General features: G+C 35.8%; 1 protein-coding gene across 2 annotated transcripts in view; it reads right to left on the minus strand.

The window, feature by feature from the left end:
• Positions 1–19,204, minus strand: part of LOC117171617 (protein PFC0760c) — a 229,377-nt gene that overhangs the window by 13,803 nt on the left and 196,370 nt on the right. For both annotated transcript variants that reach the window (XM_033359089.1, XM_033359090.1), the window contains exon 5: positions 10,831–10,999. In XM_033359089.1, the coding sequence (XP_033214980.1) occupies positions 10,831–10,999 (169 nt within the window). The remainder of the gene's footprint in view (positions 1–10,830; positions 11,000–19,204) is intronic.

A 19,204-nucleotide genomic window follows, 5' to 3' on the forward strand; every position in this document is an offset into this window, starting at 1 on the left:
CAGTGGATTTCCACAGGCGAACCAGCTCCAAAGAAGGCAAAGACCGTAAAGTAAGGTTATGGCTACAGTTTTTTGGGATGCACGTGGAATTATACTTATTGAGTACTTGGAAAAGGGTAAAACAATCACTGGTGAATATTATGCATCGTTATTAGAGCAGCTGAAAGAAGAAATTTAAAAAAAAACCGACCACATTTGGCGAGAAAAAAAATTCTCTTTCATCACGACAACGCCCGAGTTCACACATGCTTCGTTTCAATGGCTAAAATTGAAGAACTAAAATTCGAATTGGTCGAACACCCACCGTATTCACCAGATTTAGCCCCCAGTGACTTTTTCTTATTTATAAACTTGAAAAAATGACTCGGTGGACAGAGATTTCCAGACAACGAAGACGTCATTGCCTCTGTAAATGCTTATTTTGAGGAACTTCCGAAAACGCACTTTTCTGAAGGATTACAGAAAACTTGAAAAGCGATTGACCAAGTGTATAGAGCTCCAAGGAGATTATGTTGAAAAATAAAAAAAAATTTACCCAAAAAGAATTGTTTTTATACTTCATTCTAAGGACTTATTGAACTACCCTCGTATCAAGCCTTTCTCCCCGGAAGAGGTTCACCATGCAATGTGAGGTGCAAGTTGGGTCGATTCACTCAATAAAAACAGGAAATAGAACCAGAACGCTGACACACCATGTTAATAAGATAGTTCTTCCACGTCACATTTAGACATTATAACCAGCAATATTGGCTGAGATTACAGACTGCTAACGGCAGAGACTGGACATTCTCACTGTTAAATTGCGCCAGCAAATGAAAGCAGTGCAAAAAGGCAACAAAATCAATCCTTTTAAGTAGATCACAGTCTCACACCACTGAAAAAAACCTGCATGTTCATAATAGCCACCCACAGCTTCAGCAAGTTTTGCATTAGACATTGGAAAATCGACGTGTCAATTGTTCAGTGTATGGTGCTGCAAGAACTTTGGCTCATTCAAATCGGAGGCTTTAACCAACCATGTATCAAAATACCCAAAAAAGCTTTCATCATCTGAAAGAGAAGATTTAATGCGAGAGACAGAATGCGTCCCGTGTTCAGTGTGTAACTGAATACATGTAATTTGGTAGGCCGTTCACGAAAAGTGTTCCAAATTTCACCCAAGAACTGAGGATCTTTAATCACGCACTGAACAAGTCAAAGCTGCTGACAATAAAGCAACATGAAGTTGAAAAAATACGGGTATTATCACACACAAGAGGGAGAATACATAAGTCGAAGATATGGATCATGGGGAATCAACAATTTCTCCCTGACCCATTTCACCACTTCAGCGATTACCCTGTTTCTACCAAAAACCTACTCAAGCCCAACGAAGTAAAGACTTTTTGAGGAAATGTATACAGAATCCCGAAAACGTTGGATGAGAAAGAAGATACTGATAATATCACCAGCCCAAGGAGTTTTGCGAGGATCTCATAATATCTAAACAGGAATATTCATCAGTCAATGCCGAATCGGTGAGAAAAGCACTTAGGGGTAAGGAGAACTTTTCCCCTGCCGGAGAAGATGGTATCAAGAACTTCTGGTGGAAGAAGTTCACTCCCAAACACCAGCCTTTGGCCCGCATAATTACCTCATACTTAAAGAAAGAATCGTCCATTCCGCAGTAGCTCATATTAGGACGCACTAAGCTCCTGCATAAAAGCAACTTTATCAACCCATAGAATTACAGTCAAATCACTTACTTGAACACAACGTATAAGATATCAACAGCTGTCCAAATAAACAGGATTGTTCGAAGAATTAGGCACGTGTTTACAGAGATGTATGAACAACGTAGCTAAAAAAAAGGTGTAGCAGGCTTCGGACAAAATCTGCTAATTTACGGGTGCGTCTGCACCGTTAACTGCTAGTGGACAAGAAAACGCAAGAAAACTTTCACAGAAATGTACAATAGCAGTCATTGTCAAAGAAGCAAAATTTTGTTTCTCTCAAATCTTCAGAACTTACTTCAGGTATAGAGGGTTTCATTTTTGCGCAAAAAGCTCCTAGACAAGAGGATATACGAAATCTTTAACAAAAATGTGAAGCACCAGTCGATTTTGTATAAGCTAACGTTTGCTTTTCTGAAATCACCCAGACTGATGACGGGCACAGAGCCTTTTTTTGGCATGTCATTCATACCCCGATCATCTAAAATACATATTATCCAGTTGTCTAAGACATGCGGAAACAGCGTACATCTAAAGACACAATGCGGCCCTGAGGTAGCGAAAATATAGAAGGCTAAAACACGAGATTGTTGACAAAGGAGCATTCCTTTAAAAAGCGCAGAGCACATAACTTTAACAGAAATGTAAATGGTCAGTCCTTGTCGAAGAAGCAACATTTTGCTTTTCTCAGATCATCATGGTTTTATTACGGTACGTAGTGTTTCCTTTTCTGATACCAGGATAAGTAAGGGTTCCACATTAGAATATCGGGGGAGAATTTTACGTAAAAAAGTTCCCAACGATAAGTGTAGGGGTTAAGTTCCAACAAAACATATTATCTGCGTGTCCCATTTACACGGGAACATTTCGTGATCGAAATCTCGTCTCCGGTCGCCTACAATATCACTGGCAAGAAAAATAAAAAAAGAGAAGTGCAAAGAACTTAGATAGATAAATGTTTGTTTTTTGGCCTGCTGGCTCAAAAAATTAACTTGCCCACATTTCCATGATTAACGGAATTTTTCTTAAAATTCTTCCTTACAAACTAACATCCATCCACAGCATGCGTGAAGCAGGTGCGTGATGAAAAAAAGTTATTTGCAGATTATTTTTGAAGGTAAATAAGAATTGTTTGTCTCACAAGTGATGAATGTGCTATTTATTGGAGTAAAGGTGATTTGATGATTTGATTGTAGAGTAAAGGACAGGTATAGTAAAGTGGACACTGTGGGTGGCAAGAAATAAGCCCAATTATGTTGTTAGGAAGGAGCCAGGGAGAATCAGTTTAAGAATTTTAACGGGGATCCGGGATTATAAGTACGAGAAAACATTTCTGGAATAGGGGAGAAGTAATATGGTTATACGATAGGGCAGGTCAATAACAGCCCATAGCGCTGCGGTAAAACCTATTATAATATGCTATCAAATTTAGTTATCTCTCATAAGGTAACTCTTTACCATAAAAGGGATGCACTTATTTGCCGAAGACGGTGCATCACATTCACAAAGTATGTGATGTGCTGTCTCTTCAGGGAAATTATACTTTCTACAAGGAGGGTTTGCTCCGATCCTTATGTTGCTCAAGTATTTTAGTAGTTTGCAGTGTCCAGTATTCATCCCTAGGAAGACATAATCTGCCTTCTTACTATGTTTAAGAGTTCAATAGTTCTTTTAATACTTGTACTAGCTATGACATTCTTAGAACGCAAAAATTTTTTGGTTCTCTTTTAATATCTCTATAATTTCACCGAGAGGCCTTTACTATGGGCTACTTTTTCCGACGTGTACCAGATACCATAGTAGGGTTTCGAGCCAGTCCGAAATCCAGACTATGCTGGAAGTAAAATCTCCAGATGTTAGATTTTCAAGTTCTGCTTGGCTGTCTTAGCATATGTGAATATGCTGACCTTTATAAGACCGTTCACAAATGTCCTCCAGGCAAGGTTTAATATCTATAATTTCGCCGTAAGAAATTTTAGGGAATGTGTCCACTGCTTTTGAAATCTCAGCCCTGGGCTTTTTCTCATAGATTAAAGCCTCTTTTTCCAAGGATTTTTTTAGGAAGTCTGTGTACATAACGAGACCTCCCGGTATAAATAATTGTTCCCTTCTTCATCGTGTCATTCTTCTCTTTTAGGAAAGATGACCTTGAAGAGTTTCATTGAGGATAATTTCCTCAACATAACATCAATTTGCATTATAAAAATATTATCCTGACGTTATATGCGCTTACGGATATCAGGTGCATCTTTCACCTCAAAATCGCTAAAGTTTCTCCTACTAGGATTCTTTCCAACCTGCGCTGCAATCTTCCTTGCATAGAGGTGCAACTGCAGAATTTCCAGAATGACTTCAAGATCTGATGTTCGTTTTATCTTTATTGCACCAGGGATCGTCAATCAGATGTTTCATTCATATGCTATGATGGATCTGATTACCATGGTATGTAACCAGTAAATAATCCTTCGTATTAAGTGCCACTATTTCCCTATTGCGCATCTAGAGGACCAAGAATCCATATTTTCTTTATTTATCACAGCGTCAACATAGAATTTTCTTATTTACGAGGGCCAAATATTACCTTAAAATACGTCACTGAACTCAAAATTCTACTTCCCGACCGTTGAACTTCCGATTTTTAGAGTCAAAAAGCTTCATTTTCTGGTGAAATGAATGACTATCGTCTTTTCTAGGTCAACGCATAAAAAAAGGTCCTTGCGACATTGCTCTACCAGATCATCTACGTAGCTTCGAGTGTAAAAACCAGATTTGTTTAAAATACGAATCAGATCATCAATAACAACCGCTCACTGGGCAGATAAAAGAACTCCCCCCTGCAGGGATACCTTTGAAACTTTGGCATTTTCATCATTACTATGTTTTGACGTATGTATCGTTCTGATTTTCAGCGTGAGGTGCATCCACCTTTTAAGCGTGTCACTGATACCCTGTCTTTTAACAGAACCGTATAAAAATTCTATTAGCATGTTACTAAAAGTGAGCTCTATGTCTAGAAACGCAGAAGTTGCTACTTCACCTTTCCGCATTGTATTACAGATGCGGGAGGTGAAGGCATAGAGAGTTTCTACGGTAGATCTGCGGTTTTGAAATGCAAATATATTTTAATGAAGAGGTCTGCAGTTGGGATTACTTTTTTCAACTAGAGGTTCACTAATTGTTCCAGTGTTTCCGGCACTAACGATGTCAAGGTGATCGATATAAAGAATTTTGCCTGATTAAAGGTTCCTTATCCGTCTCTCGAATAAGAATTGCTCTAACGTTCGTCCATACTACCGGTTTCCATCCCATTGCTAAGCATACCTGAAATGTGCTGTAGAATGAACCCAATTAGTGCAGAAATACATCTTGCATTAATGCAGGGAATATCTTATTATCTCCTGTAGCCTCAAATGTTTTAAATTGTTTAAATACAAATCTAACTTTTGAATGAGAGACAATACGACCAGCTACTTTCCGATCTTTCATTAATCTAATAATCTAATTAATCTAATTAATCTAATTAACTAATTCCGAGACCGAGCAGTGTACCCTCGGAAGTGCTGAAGAATATCATTAGTCTTCTCAGTCACTTTTTGGCATGCCATTGTTATATTTTGTTAAGGTTTGCCTGTACAAGTCCTGATAGACTTAATTCTGACCAATATAGCACCCAGCAAAATATTCGGATCCTCTTTATAAGTAGCCTAGTCTGTTGCTTTAGGATTCCGGTACCTTCGAACCTCACGTCTATCGACTGCCAAGGAGGATTATCTCTGTCCATGATCTCATAGGGACCTTTCCGATGATACATGTCATCCTTCAAACATTTTGCTAATACTTATCGAACGTCAGGTCAAATCAAAACCTGGCGACATCTAGATTCCACAAAGGCAGGTGTATCTTTCCGATTTATGTAATGTATTACCTCTCCTTCCCCATGTAATCTGCCGTAGCATTATCGCCAATTGAAAATCAACTATTTGGGTTTAAATTTATTTAATTTGTTTTTAAACATTTTTGGACTTGTTATTATTATTTTCAGTAAACATTGTTTTGTTTCCTGGCTATGCGTTTTTGTTTCAACATCAAAGCTGGCAGTTGTCTGTAAGAATTTTTAAGTAGAATGAAGACATTGTTTTTTTCGCTTGAGTACGTCTGCATTGATTCTGATGCACAGCAACTGTATTACAGTCTTCTCCTTAGTGATAAAAAATAATACTCGTTAAAAGTTTCATTACAGCTTTTGACTCGGTAAGAAGATGTGCATTGAAATGGATTTAAATTATTTACAACATATGAGAAACGAAATCCGTTTGATTTAGCAGTGTAGTGAATTTGATCACAAATGAATTACTTGCGATTGAGTTAAACGCACTCTTTCTTACCGGATAACTGAAACCGACCATTTCGACCTTTCTTATACCGACGTAGACATAGCATAGATATAGTACATTTAGGCATGCCCATACATAATTTGACAAATATGCTAGACTATATTATATAATAAATAAATTATGTCAAATTAGGTTTAGAAAAACTCAGTTGTTTAACAATTTTCTTGGACATTTGAATTGGAGTCTTCATATATAACTGAATTATAAATCAGTCGGGTACATTTTGAATATTTCCTGTTTGAAAATAATTAGGCACAAAACACACAACAGAATGTTCCATAATAGCTATTTTTGATCAGAGTGAGAAAAATACATAGACCATTGACAACAAGTTACTTGTCTTGTAATTACGTATGGCACGTTTTGATTCTACGTTTTCAATAAAAACTCCTATCTCAACGCCTTCGATTCCCTTTCTTCATTCATTTTTCATCTGTTCGCTAAAATGTTGCCCCATTTAAATCTAAAGAACGTAATTAGAAACATAGACATTCGAGCTTTCTTCCGTCAAGTTGTCAACAGAAAAACCTAAGTCTAGTTTCGAGATACATGAAAAATTTTTTATTTTGCCGAAAAAAGTCCAAAACAAATTTCTATTTAATTTTTTGTGAATTTACCTCCTTTTAATTTTTTCTTAATTTGGATCAAATTATTCTTTGTGAAATCACCTTTTTCAGAAAAATTCATGAAGATTCTATTAGGTTTCAACATACCGGTTTTTTAACGATACCGTACGCCGCCCCTCCAATGCGTTTTCAGTCTCGCGGTCGGCGAGCAGTAAAAGTCCATTTCTTTCAATATAATCCCATTTTTCTGTTTATCTTTATCTTTAACTCGATTAAATACGAACAACTAACCGCGTTGTAGGAATTCTAAGGATTTTTGCAGAAAAAAATGACGTGTGTCTGTACTCAATTATTATTTTTATTCCTTCTACAGTTTCCATTATTTCATTAAAAGGTAACTAAGTAATGAAATAAATAGACTAAACTATGCCTTTTGCAAGCGCAATGAACTATGTTTTTTCTGGACTAGTTCTTAACATTTTCTTTTTGGTTTTAGTGTTTTGAAAGTTACTATACACATTAAATTAATAAAGAAATTAATAAAAGAAGATGGATTTTCAAACACAAACAGCACAAAGGTAGAAATTACCAGAGATTGTGGCAGTTCTTGATGTTAAAATGATAAAGTATTCAACTCGATTGAAGATAATTGTAGTAAGGGAGATATAGAAGAACTTATCAACGAAATTAAAGAAGAATTAGATTTAAAAAAAAGTAAATGTCATGTCCTTCAGCTGTTGACTATAGCACCAAAGTAGTTGGTAAATTCGCAATATAGAATCAAAGTTCAAAGTAAAGTGTAGTATATTTGTGCATATGCTAGTGAAACACATTCGATTTCTGTTTGCAAAATTCATGAGAATACGAAGTTATTAATAGATATAGCTCACTTCAGTGAGCTTATGGTTATTGACGTGAAGCTAAAGTGCATAAATTCAGACAAGACCATGTGTTTCCGATAACTTGCGATCCTAAAACACCTGAATGTTGTTTAGGATTGTAAAAGGGTCAGGCAGCTGTTAGATGTTAGAGGGTTTTGTGAGTGAGAGTTTGTTATTTGGAAATAAACAAAGTGAAAAGTTGTGTGATATTTTGGGAGATAGAGACTATTTTGTGTGGGCTGAGAGGTTAGTTTCTTTACCATCAGTAGCAAGGTATGGAGACAGGTGCAGCCGAATAGAGGCGTCAGAGAGGGGCAATAGTAATAAGCATGGATAATGTGTAATAGAGTATGGAGAGGAAGGGTTACCATGGATATGGAAAGAAGGAGCAGTGAAACTGATAGTGAAAAAAAGAAAGAGGAGGAGGTGAAAGATCAGGCAGGGCTTAGAAAAAAATGGGGTGATGGAGTTATATGTTATGAAATATATGATAAAATAAAGTATTAAAGGGTGAAAGGGAAATGATAGAAAAATTCGTGAAATTTAAGGCGGCGTTTGACTTCTTAGATAGGCGCCAGATAGAATAACTTACGGTGATAAAGGGGATACGAGAGGGCTAAATGAAGATAGTGTCGGAAATTTGAGAAAGACAAAAAGCAGGGTAAAGGTAGGAGAGTAAGCATGAGATAGTTTCTGTTCAGTAAGAGGAGTAAGGCAAGGGTGTCCTTTGAGCCCACTTTTATTTAATATGTTAATCTTAAACTTAAACGAAGAAATAAAGTTAAAAGAATGGGGATGATTTAGGATGGAATAAGAAAATATATATACACTAGCATGTGGGACGATATAGTGTTGATGGCAGAAGATGAAGAAGGGATGGCAGGCTTAGTTACAGGATTGGAGAAATAACTAGACAGAAAGAAGATAAATTTGAATTTAGAAAATACAAAGATAGCGATGTTTATAAGGGGGGAGAAAGAATGGACTGGAAAGTAGAAAGGACGAAAGTTAGAAGAAGTGAAGGAGTTTCAATATTTGGGATATACCGTGTAAATGAATTGAGATCATAGAGCTTATTTGAGAGAAAGGATGAGAAAAGCAGAAGGGATAATGAAAGAATTACGGGGAATAGGAAATAGTATGGCCGGTATTAGGTTATGGAGCGGATATAGGAAGATAGAAGGAAAGAAAAGAGATTGAAAGTTTACAAGAAAGGTATATAAGAAAAAAATGTGACCCCGAAATTCAACATGGCGTAGCGTTCGCAAATTAAAAAAAAATCAAACTCCTTTGGGTTCAAGAGTTATTTTATATAGCAGGGTAATTTTACCTACTTTGATTGAAATCGAACTAACGGGGACAGACCCTGCTATTTCTGCCTCTGTCTCTTTCCCTATCTGAAAAATAAACAGGCGTCTAGTGTTGAGAATACTTATTTTTATTGCAATTGTGTATACATCTACTGTAGCTGCTTGTGTTATTACGAAATTGATACGTCACGTTTTTTCTTATAAATGAGCCGAAAACGAATTTTGCAAATGAGAAAAACGTAGGTTCAGGTTCCAAAAGCATTATTTACAATTATTAAATCTATATTTTACTAAAGTCTCTTAATAACAAAGTGTCATTTGAAATGTTCTGTCTAGGTACACTAGGTAAAAGACTGAAACCGGTAAAATAAGAATAATAACACTGAAGGTTTTAGAAAAGGTTTCTAGAAAAAAGAAAACATTTCCTTATAAAACTTCTCTAAAAAATTGAGTTTTAGGATTTAATCTCTTTACTGAAAAGTGTGGATCAGGCATTTTCCGCTACGTGAGGATATCATGCAGCTAGTTTTCCCATTATTGGTCTGCAAAACGTAAGTTTAATATTTTACAGCGTTTCCTTATTTAAATATGCTTACATAATTAGAAGGTTCAGCCATAAGTCTTATGCGCAAAATTATGAATTTGGGCAGAAACTTTATTTCATTTGTATGCTTAAATAAAATAGAGATTTGCTATAATCAGGCGCGGATCTGGAGGGGGCGGTTGCCCCCTCCTGATTTTGCGAAATAATACGTATAAGGCGTTATGCTTGTTCGAATTGAGGACCTTTTTTTTTAGTCCTCTGTATAAGGTTAGCGACGGCACCCCCTCCGTAGGGCATCTGTGAATCCGCCGCTGGCTGCAATCATAAATTCATCTAATCCCATGATTATGAACCCGGTAAGAAGCCTTGTATTAAAAAGTATTAGAAAATTGAAATCCCTAAGAATGCCGTTTCTGTCCTTAGTTTTTTAATTCTCATTAGGCGGCAAAAATTATAAGATTTCAATCCCTTTTAAAGCCGATCGGAGCTGTTAGACGTAACCTCGATTAATTAAAAACACAATTTTCATTGGAAGCATTAGAAGGCGCTCTAAAACATGAAATTTGCTAAATCTAGTAGGATTGTATGTAAGAATACATTTCTTTATTGTCAAATTTTCGCTTTGTTCACATATTATCAATTGAAAAAATATAAAATCATGATAAAAAATTGAAAAAATTATTTTTCACCAGAACCTTTTGTGTGCAATTTGATCCTGACATCGTAAAATGACCGACGCTATGTTTTAAAAAGCTTTTTGCCTGATTATTATTCGAAAAACAGTAAATAAATGTACCAAAATTTGCTAAATTAAAAGGGATTAAAATTTTTTAATTCTTGTTTGCTTTGTGGTATTCAGCAAAATATTGTCAGCGCTAGGTACCGAAAGGGATTCAATTTAAGAGCTAACTTCAACTGCCGTGAATATTCTAAACGGAAGGACAAAAACGGAATCCAGAAGTATTCAATATTTCTCACGTGACCACTGAATGAATGAAATTTTTCAATACGTTTTAATGTAAGCCTTTTTACCGAGGATATTTGAATTTTACAAGGTCGAGATAAATTAAGTCTTGTGTTTCAAATAATTCTTTAAAAGCTTTTAATAATAAGTTTGATATATTTTGAAAGTTAATTTAAGATTAAAATAATTGCCATGAAGATTGAGAATAATGATTACTGCATAACATGCTTCTTGTGTCAAGATGCATTTCAACGAAATACTGTTTCAATTTAATAATCAAATCAGTACTTCATATGAAGTTCGCACCCATGCTCTAGATCAATCAGATTTTCCCTGAATTATAAAGGTAACCTTGAAATAGAAAGTATGTGACATATTGATTTAATCAATGATTCAAGACAGTGCTACGTGAAAAGTTTTCCTTAGATCAGACTGAACATGTAAGCGATATCTACTAACCTAAAACAGCTAACACGCAAACTTGCTTCTAGATCTGTAGCAGATTGCAATTCAAGCCCCAAACAAGCTTTGAAATGATTATCAGCTTCTCTCTTAATTGAATATATTCTTCCACAAAATTTCGAAAATCCACCTGGTAAAGGAACACAAACGGGCTGCGGATTCTTTCCTGAAATCAGATAATATAATATAAAAGCAAACTGTTTTCAAACATGAATTTCTCGAGAAATACACAATCTTTCAATGGCAGCTTGTTTTGAAGCGACACGACTTTTTCTTTCTACAAGCACACGATTAAACTTTGTAAAATCTCATAGAAAATTGCTGATTGGGTTGAAAGAGATGGGCGGTTATTCAACACCTATAGGTATCAAGCTGGACATTGTCTCACTTCAGCTCTGGGTGCTCATATATTAAGATTGGTAAATAATGCAAACTTATTTACGCAAAATACAAGATCCAATTCGCTAAGAACTGACAAAGAATTCCATTCTTTTTCGTATTATTTCGGAGTTTTTCAAGTCTAAATACGCCTGAAATCGAAAGCCGTGCTCATGAAGGAAATCGGAGCATTGATCAGTTGCACTGTGGCCTGTCTAAACACAGATATCACGGTGTTTACATACAAAAAAAGTTTGACTGATATGTAGCTAAAAAACTGTGTGTATCTCTTCATAATGCTAGAAAATCACCCCCCCCCCCCCAAAAAATCTGATCTTATCCTTTTTTCAAGATATCCGTAAAAGAATATCGATATTGAAAAACACGAAAAAGTATTTAATAATCCCAGGCGTAATAATGCATGTATGTATGTATGTATGTATGTACGCGCGTACGTATGTATGTATGTAGGTATGCAAGTTTGTATGCATGTATGTATGTATGTAGGTATGTATATATGTGTATGTATGCATGTGTGTATGTATGTATGTATGACTTTACGTCGGTATGTTTTTTGACATTTGAATTCTGCGCGATGCGAAAAATTTTAAAAAACAAACGATGTTTCGAGTTAAGCAAATGTAGAATTTTTACTCAGTGTCTTGTTTGATGTCCTCATTGAAACATACGTATGAGTTTGTGCACGTTGTCGATAATACAGGCCCACAAAAAAAATGTTGTCTGCACGAGACAAGTAACTAGGCTACCCTTATGAATTTTGAGCAGCTGAATTCGAATATGGCTTGAGAATTTGTCCTACACTTTTCCGTTTTTCCCTAGATGCAAAAAGTAGGGAAAATCCTAGAGATTTTCTCGTCAGACAGGCTATACCAAAAATCTCTCTGCACGAGACAACTGACTAGGCTACCCTTATGAATTTTGAGCCGCTGAATCCAAATCTGGCCTTAGAATTTCTCGTATACGTGTCAGTTTTCCCCTAAATGCAAAAAGTAGAGAAAAGTTTAGGGGTTTCTGGTCACACCGGCCATACAAAAAATTTATCTGCACGAGAGAAGTGAACTAGGCTATCCGTATGGATTTTGAGCCGCTTAATCTAAATATGGCCTCAGAATTTCTCCTACATGTCTCAGTTTTCCCCTAGATGCAAAAAGTAGATAAAAAAGTTTCGGGATTTCTGGTCACATACGCTATACAAAAAATTCTCTGTACGAGACAATTGACAGGGCTACCGTTATGGATTTTCAGCCACTGAATCCAAATGTGGCCCCAGAATTTATCTTACGCGTCTCAGTTTTCCCCTATGTGTAGAAAATAAGGAAAACCCTAGGGATAACTTGCACGTTATTTTTATAATGCCAGTATTCGGGAAAATAGGCACACCGATATTATATTCTTAGGTGCAACGACTTGTAAAGACTTAATTTGTACACATAAATTTTTTTAGCGTGCCTTTCATTTCCCCTAGCTTGTGTAGTTCTAGGGAAATTGAAGGGCCTTCTCAAATTATATAGATTTACATGGAAAAAAATAACAAAAACTTAATATCCTTTACAGTTTTGCATGCGAAATCAGTCAGTTGTCCCATGCAGACAACTTTTTTAGTAAGCCTGTGTGACCAGAATTTTCCTAGGCTTTGCCCTACATTTTTCATCTATAGAGAAAATGTCACAAACCTGAAAGAGTTGGGGTTCGTATTTAGATTTCACACGCAAAACTGCAAAGAATATGTCATTTTTGTTATTTTTTCCCATACAAATCTATATAATATGAGAAAAACCTTTAATTTCCCTAGAATCACCCAAGCTAGAAGAAACGGAAGTCACACTAGAGAATTTCTGTGTACAAATTAAGTATTTGTACGTCACGGTACTTCAAAATATAACGCCATATGTTTATTTTTGCGTATACTGCTTTTATAATTGCCTAGTTACTTGTTTCGTGCAGACAAATTTTTTGTATGCCCTCTGTGACCAGAAAATCCCTAAGCTTTTCCCTACTTTTCGCATCTAGGGAGAAAATGGTAGAAGCTAGAAAAAATTAGTAGACAAATTCGCAAGACCTTCACTATCCGTAGATTTATCCTAGTACGTTTATTCTTCTGTGTACTGGTATTATCAAACTAAAGTCCAAAATAGCTCCAGTTTGCCCCTATTTTCTGCATCCAGGGGAAAACTGAAACGTGTAGGACAAATTCAGAGGCCAGATTTGGATTCAGCAGCTCAAAATCCACAAGGGTAACCTAATCACTTGTCTCGTGTACACAAATTCTTTGTATGGCATGTGTGACGAGAAAATCCCTAGGCTTTTCCCTACTTTTTGAATCTAGGGGGAGACTGAGATGTGTATGACAAATTCTGAGGCCATATTCGGATTTAACAGCTCAAAATCTATAAGGGTAGCCTATTTACTTTTCTTGTCAATACAACTTTTTCTTGTGGGCCTGTGTAATAAATGTTTATTTGTATATCGTTAAGTGTATTGAAAAGTGTTTCTATAATGTGTCACGTCCCGTGACGTATATATATTTCAATATATTTATTTAGAAACTTATATATTTGCATGATTATAATAATAAAGTCTTAATAAATATAGAGCAAATATTGTATCAACAAGTTGTAAGCTGACGAGAATAGATATAGTCAGAACATTGTAGGTAGTAGCATATAGAAAAAGGGTATACTCAGCACGTTGCAGACTGGAGAACGCAGATATAGATATACTGAACACATTGTAAGCCATTTAGTATATCTATATATATTCGTGACGTATGCGTATACAGCGATGTCCCAGCATGTAGAGACGTGCATTAGGACCTATAAAAACCGAAAGTACCAGCATGGGCCAGTTATTAGTTCTTCTCTATTTCTACGATTTTCTCGGACTCAAGCCGTCTAGTCCAGTGTCTCAAACCGAAATTCGTCGTGTGTTGGTGTGTGTACCCTTGTGACAGTGTTGTGCACTGGGAAACCCGAGTCTGGGATTTCTCCCTTTGGATTACTCCTTCACCCAAAATTAACAACAACCAAGAATCAACCCAATTTTGGAACATCCAGTCTAATTTATATCCCCTCACTCTCTACCACTACGCAGAGGTCATATTAGCAGTTCTAGAAACGTGGACCTTTAGTAATCGTCAATTATAATCAATTACTGGTAAGCAATGTTTATAGTCAGCTCTAAAATTCCCTTTTTTTAAATTCCTTGGCCTACAATAAATTTGATCCTTTTATTTTAAGGTACTGGCCAAGGACTTAACTCGTCTTCCATCATCTTCGTGCTTTGTATACATTCTATTTTTCAATTATTTACAATAAATTACTCTCACATATTATTATTGGCTACTCTTTCCTCTTCCCTGTGCGAGATCTTCAATCTCAACTAAAACGAGGAATCTAATTAAAAAGAGAGTACTTTACGGTCTTCATGACGTAACAAATGCCTACACATCCTAGTTATGCAAGTAGTTATCCATGTGGAAAAAAGTTGTTCTTGAGCAGAAAAGTTACAATAATTTTCAATTAACAGAAACACATCAAAAATTGATTGAAAAGCATATTAAGAAAAATTAAAACTTGAAAGGTGAAAGCTTTTCCTTGAGTATATGTGCTACATGCCGTTCAGTATTATTTCAACATGAGTAAAATGATTTAAAGAGACCGTTACCAACGATGCCTAACTATAAAAACATATTGTTAACTAAGATCACGAGGATAGATAATGCATCAACGGAAGTATGTTTAACTTATAAATGTTACATATGCTAGACTGGCAGATCAAAAACACATCCGCGTAAGACAACAGGAGAAAAAAAGACGATTTGTTGATTCTTGATAAATGTAGAATTCCAGAAGTTCATATATTACAACAGTCTGTTAACCATTTGTTTTGGGATGGTCTAGTGAACCTTATCGGTCGAGAGAAAGCTCTTTTGTGGTTTTTAAAACTGAAGTTAGTTTTAAAAAATCACCATGGAGAGGTATTTAAAGGCAATGCATGCAGAAAATTGTTAAGAGCATTTAAAATAATGGATAAAATTGTTAATTCATGTTTTTCGATCAAGAGACTTGCTTCGATTACAGATATAGGAAAGCTCATTGAAGAATTGCACAGCGCATTGTTAAACACAAATACAATCGAAACCCTGAAAATGGGTGACCTGATGCTGCACTTGACACAATGCCTATAATTATTGAATACCCAAAGTTTAGGCTTATGGCTGGAGCAAGCCGGAGAAGTGGCACGTAGATAGTTTCTCAAATTTTGGAAAAGGCAAAAAATCAATCTTATTACTGACTCTTCATAACCGTAAAGAATAAAAAATGCCACCGTTGACTTATCGTCTCTTCATATTCGAGGTGCAGATATAAATAGTGATGATTCATGTGAATCTAAAAAGACTTATATTTATTTTTGTGTTAACAAGTCATAATGTATTTATGATCATTTATTTTTGTTTAATATATTATATCAAAATTATTGTTATTTCTGTTTGTCAATATGTATTTACTATTATATTTTATAATGTAAAAAGAATAAATCATTTTTATAAACGAAATTCATTCCTAATTTTTGCCGTACTTCTTGAAATATATATAAATTTTTAAATGATTCGATCAAAAATCTTATTTCTAAGATATCTTGAAAAAGGATCAGATCGGATTTTAGGAGGGTGATTCTCTAGCATCTAGAGTAATAACGAAGTGTTCCCCGCAGTTTTTAGCTACATATCAGGCAAACTTTTTTCCGTATATAAACACCGTGTCACGTGAGCAATATTTCAGTACTGTATTGTATGAGTGAAGCGTTAAAAGAAGTTTCGTCCTCAAACCTTTCGCGACTGCCAATGTCGAACATTAGTGTGACGGCGTGCCGGCGGTAAAGCGTCGTTTGCTCGATATGAATGAGCAGCAGATCAAAGTGCGGGCACAATGTGTCACCCTTTGCAATCGCGCGTGCAAGTGCTCTTAAATAATGTTACGCGTACGACGGCCGAGGAAGGATGTGCCTTCCATAGTCGGAATTAACGTCCTGGAAACTGAAAGCCCTCTACTGACGGCAGATTCAACTCTAATTTCTCACAGTTCCTTGCGAGTCCTCCTAAATCCCAAGACGGCCATTTCAACCAAATCAACGCTATCAACAGCCAGTCAGAAGTAGTTTTTGTTGCTAAAAAATCGGTCCGTTTGTGTGAAAAACTACCGAAAAATTATGCACTTCAAAATAATATTTTTAAACATAATTGTGACTATAATTGAAGAAATCCATTCAATGGCATTTAGAGTTTCCATATAGCCGGCCTGCTGTCGGCACGTTGCTCGCCAGACGGTCGGGCGGGCAATATTGCCAGCAATAGCGCTCAAATTGAGCTACTCATGTGCTTGAACAGTGGTTCTCTCAATCAGACTACGTGTCGGCGCATAGGATGGCATCGTGCCGAATTTTTGTTATCTGGGACATGTAACTGGACAGGTTCGCGCAAAAAAACACATACAAGAATTCTTGAAGTGTAATGAGCTTCGCTGCCTCGATATTTAAGGAAAAAAAGATCACGTTCATCCTAAACTACGACCCAAGATCGAATTAGTTGCAAACGTCTTCGGTAAATGTTAATAACTTTCTCATACACATATCAATATGTAGAAAATACTCCTGGCGGACCGAATGAACGGAAAGGGTACGCTAAAGCGTACCTTTATAGTATTCACATGGTATCCCTACCGTATCAGGAAACAAAACCTCAACAGAAAGAAACAGTAAGATGAACCTTTAATTTATTGCGATTCGGATTCTACGTTAAATTTTTCATGAGAAGGTCACGGAATATTTAAAATCGTTTTTTATCTTTTGCAGCGTTAAAAAGATTTATTGAATGAATGTTAGTTTTCTGGTATGCCTTTTTAGGGTTTTCTTCTAAGACTTAGTTTCTTATTTATTGCACTCTGACTTGAGGCCGTCCATTGGGGTCGGATACAGTTACAGCAGTTATTGGAGCTTCAGCCTCCGCGAGAGTAGCTGCGTCTACTTGGTTTGACGTCTCATTTTTAAAATTTCATCCGTGTTTAATCATTATATTTTTACTGAATTTTCAATATATTATTTTTACTCTGCAAATTGCACATTGAATTTTTCTCTGTTTACGCTTACACAATTCAATTCTCATTAAGTTTAAAAAACACAATACCAGTCATTAACATTTTCTTAAGTAGCAGCATACTACTTGAGCGACGATGGGTGCGCTTGAAGTCGCCTGCAGCAGAAATTATGACATTTTTTGACATTTGAATGCTGAAAAGAAAACTACTGGCATTACTCTGTGATATTATAATGGCAAATTTAACATGAAAGGGATACTATGTGAATTAGGGTGGTCCAAAACTACATTGCAAAGTGTTTTTTTTTACTCTAGAGGGCAAGGTAATCGCTTAAAAGTTTCATTTTAGAGAGCCATATGACCCATATGACCCAAAAATAAAAAAACTACATTTTCACGTATTATTCTTACTTTTCAGCGATTTCCGTCCTATGCTACTTTTTGTTGAATAATTACATAATTTTGATATATTTCTTCTTATGTTAAACAAATTTCTATTTGTTTAAACAATTTTTTTTTGCTCAAGTAGTTATTTTTCGACATCTAAAAAAAATGGAAGACATGCTATTGTCACGTCCTGCGACTTTTATAATAATAATAATAACCAATTATAAACAATAGATTATTATTACATAATATTTACAATCAATAATAAATCTACAAGTTAAATGAACATATTTAATATTCAATTATTATTGTAAACAAACCTAGTATTGTTAAGATCATCCGTGAAGATCAGATTTCTAAGGAACGACACAACAGTGTAAAGATGACCCAACAGCCCAAGAAAAGCTTCGCATTATCTTTTGCACAAAAAGCAGACACACGTTAATTAAAAATCAATAATATAATAAAGAAGAGAACCAGAAAAGGCAGCTGCATTATTAATCCTATACGTGTATTTCTAGGAAGGGATACCATATATTTTGGTAAATGCGTCATTCTCCATATTTGGGCACATCACAATTCCTAACCACCGATTGGATGTCTTATTAATTACCACCTTCGTACTTAGGAAGGGATATGAGGCATAATGGTTACTACGACACTTTCCATATATGGGCAGATACATAATTATCAACGCCAATTGGATAATGAGACTGTCACCACTCTTCTACCTAATTGATTATCTACGATGATTGGAACTAAGAGAAATCCCTACTTCGAAAATCATTCACCCTTACGGGAATCTAAGAAGAGGTCTTGTGCATAAATAAGGCAGATTTGTAAGCAGAAATCAGTTTAATTTAGTTTCGCCAGTTTCGCCAGTTTAGATTAGTGTAGCCAGTTTAGGCATTTTAGTTTAGTTTTAGTTTAGTTTGTTCCCCTTTAGTTGATTATACTCCAGCCCTCAGTTTTTAGCCCGGTCTCAGTCCAGTTTCAGTTAGACAATTTAGAATGTAACGAAAGAATCTTCGATACCCTAAGCAGCGGTCCAATAGTCCTAGCCGTTAATCATATAAATATAAAATCTACGAAAAATAGCTTCTGTGTGGAAGCTCGAGTCGAGAACACCTGCCCCAAAGGGACAACGCAGCCCAGATACGTTAACCTTACCATTTCAACCTGCAGAGCTATTTTCAGCACCATCCACCCCCTGTGGGTACCCATAAAGGGTGCCAACACAAGCAAAATGTACTTTCAGTTCTAAGAAAGGTTTAAAAACGTTTTCATCCATCAATTTCAAATTTCCCCTACATAAACTACCAGAAAATTAAATGAGTGTACAATTTTTTTTCAATTATTCCTGAAAATTTATGTTTTCTCAATAATCACTTTTTATCTACCAGGTGTATACATATGAAACCGGTATTGCCATTTAGCGGCCAGTAGGCACACTTGTAGGCACTGTCGGAACTTACCATTTGTGCTAATTGGCGT

This window comes from Belonocnema kinseyi, chromosome 4, assembly GCF_010883055.1.
Source record: "Belonocnema kinseyi isolate 2016_QV_RU_SX_M_011 chromosome 4, B_treatae_v1, whole genome shotgun sequence".
Classification (NCBI taxonomy): domain Eukaryota; kingdom Metazoa; phylum Arthropoda; class Insecta; order Hymenoptera; family Cynipidae; genus Belonocnema; species Belonocnema kinseyi.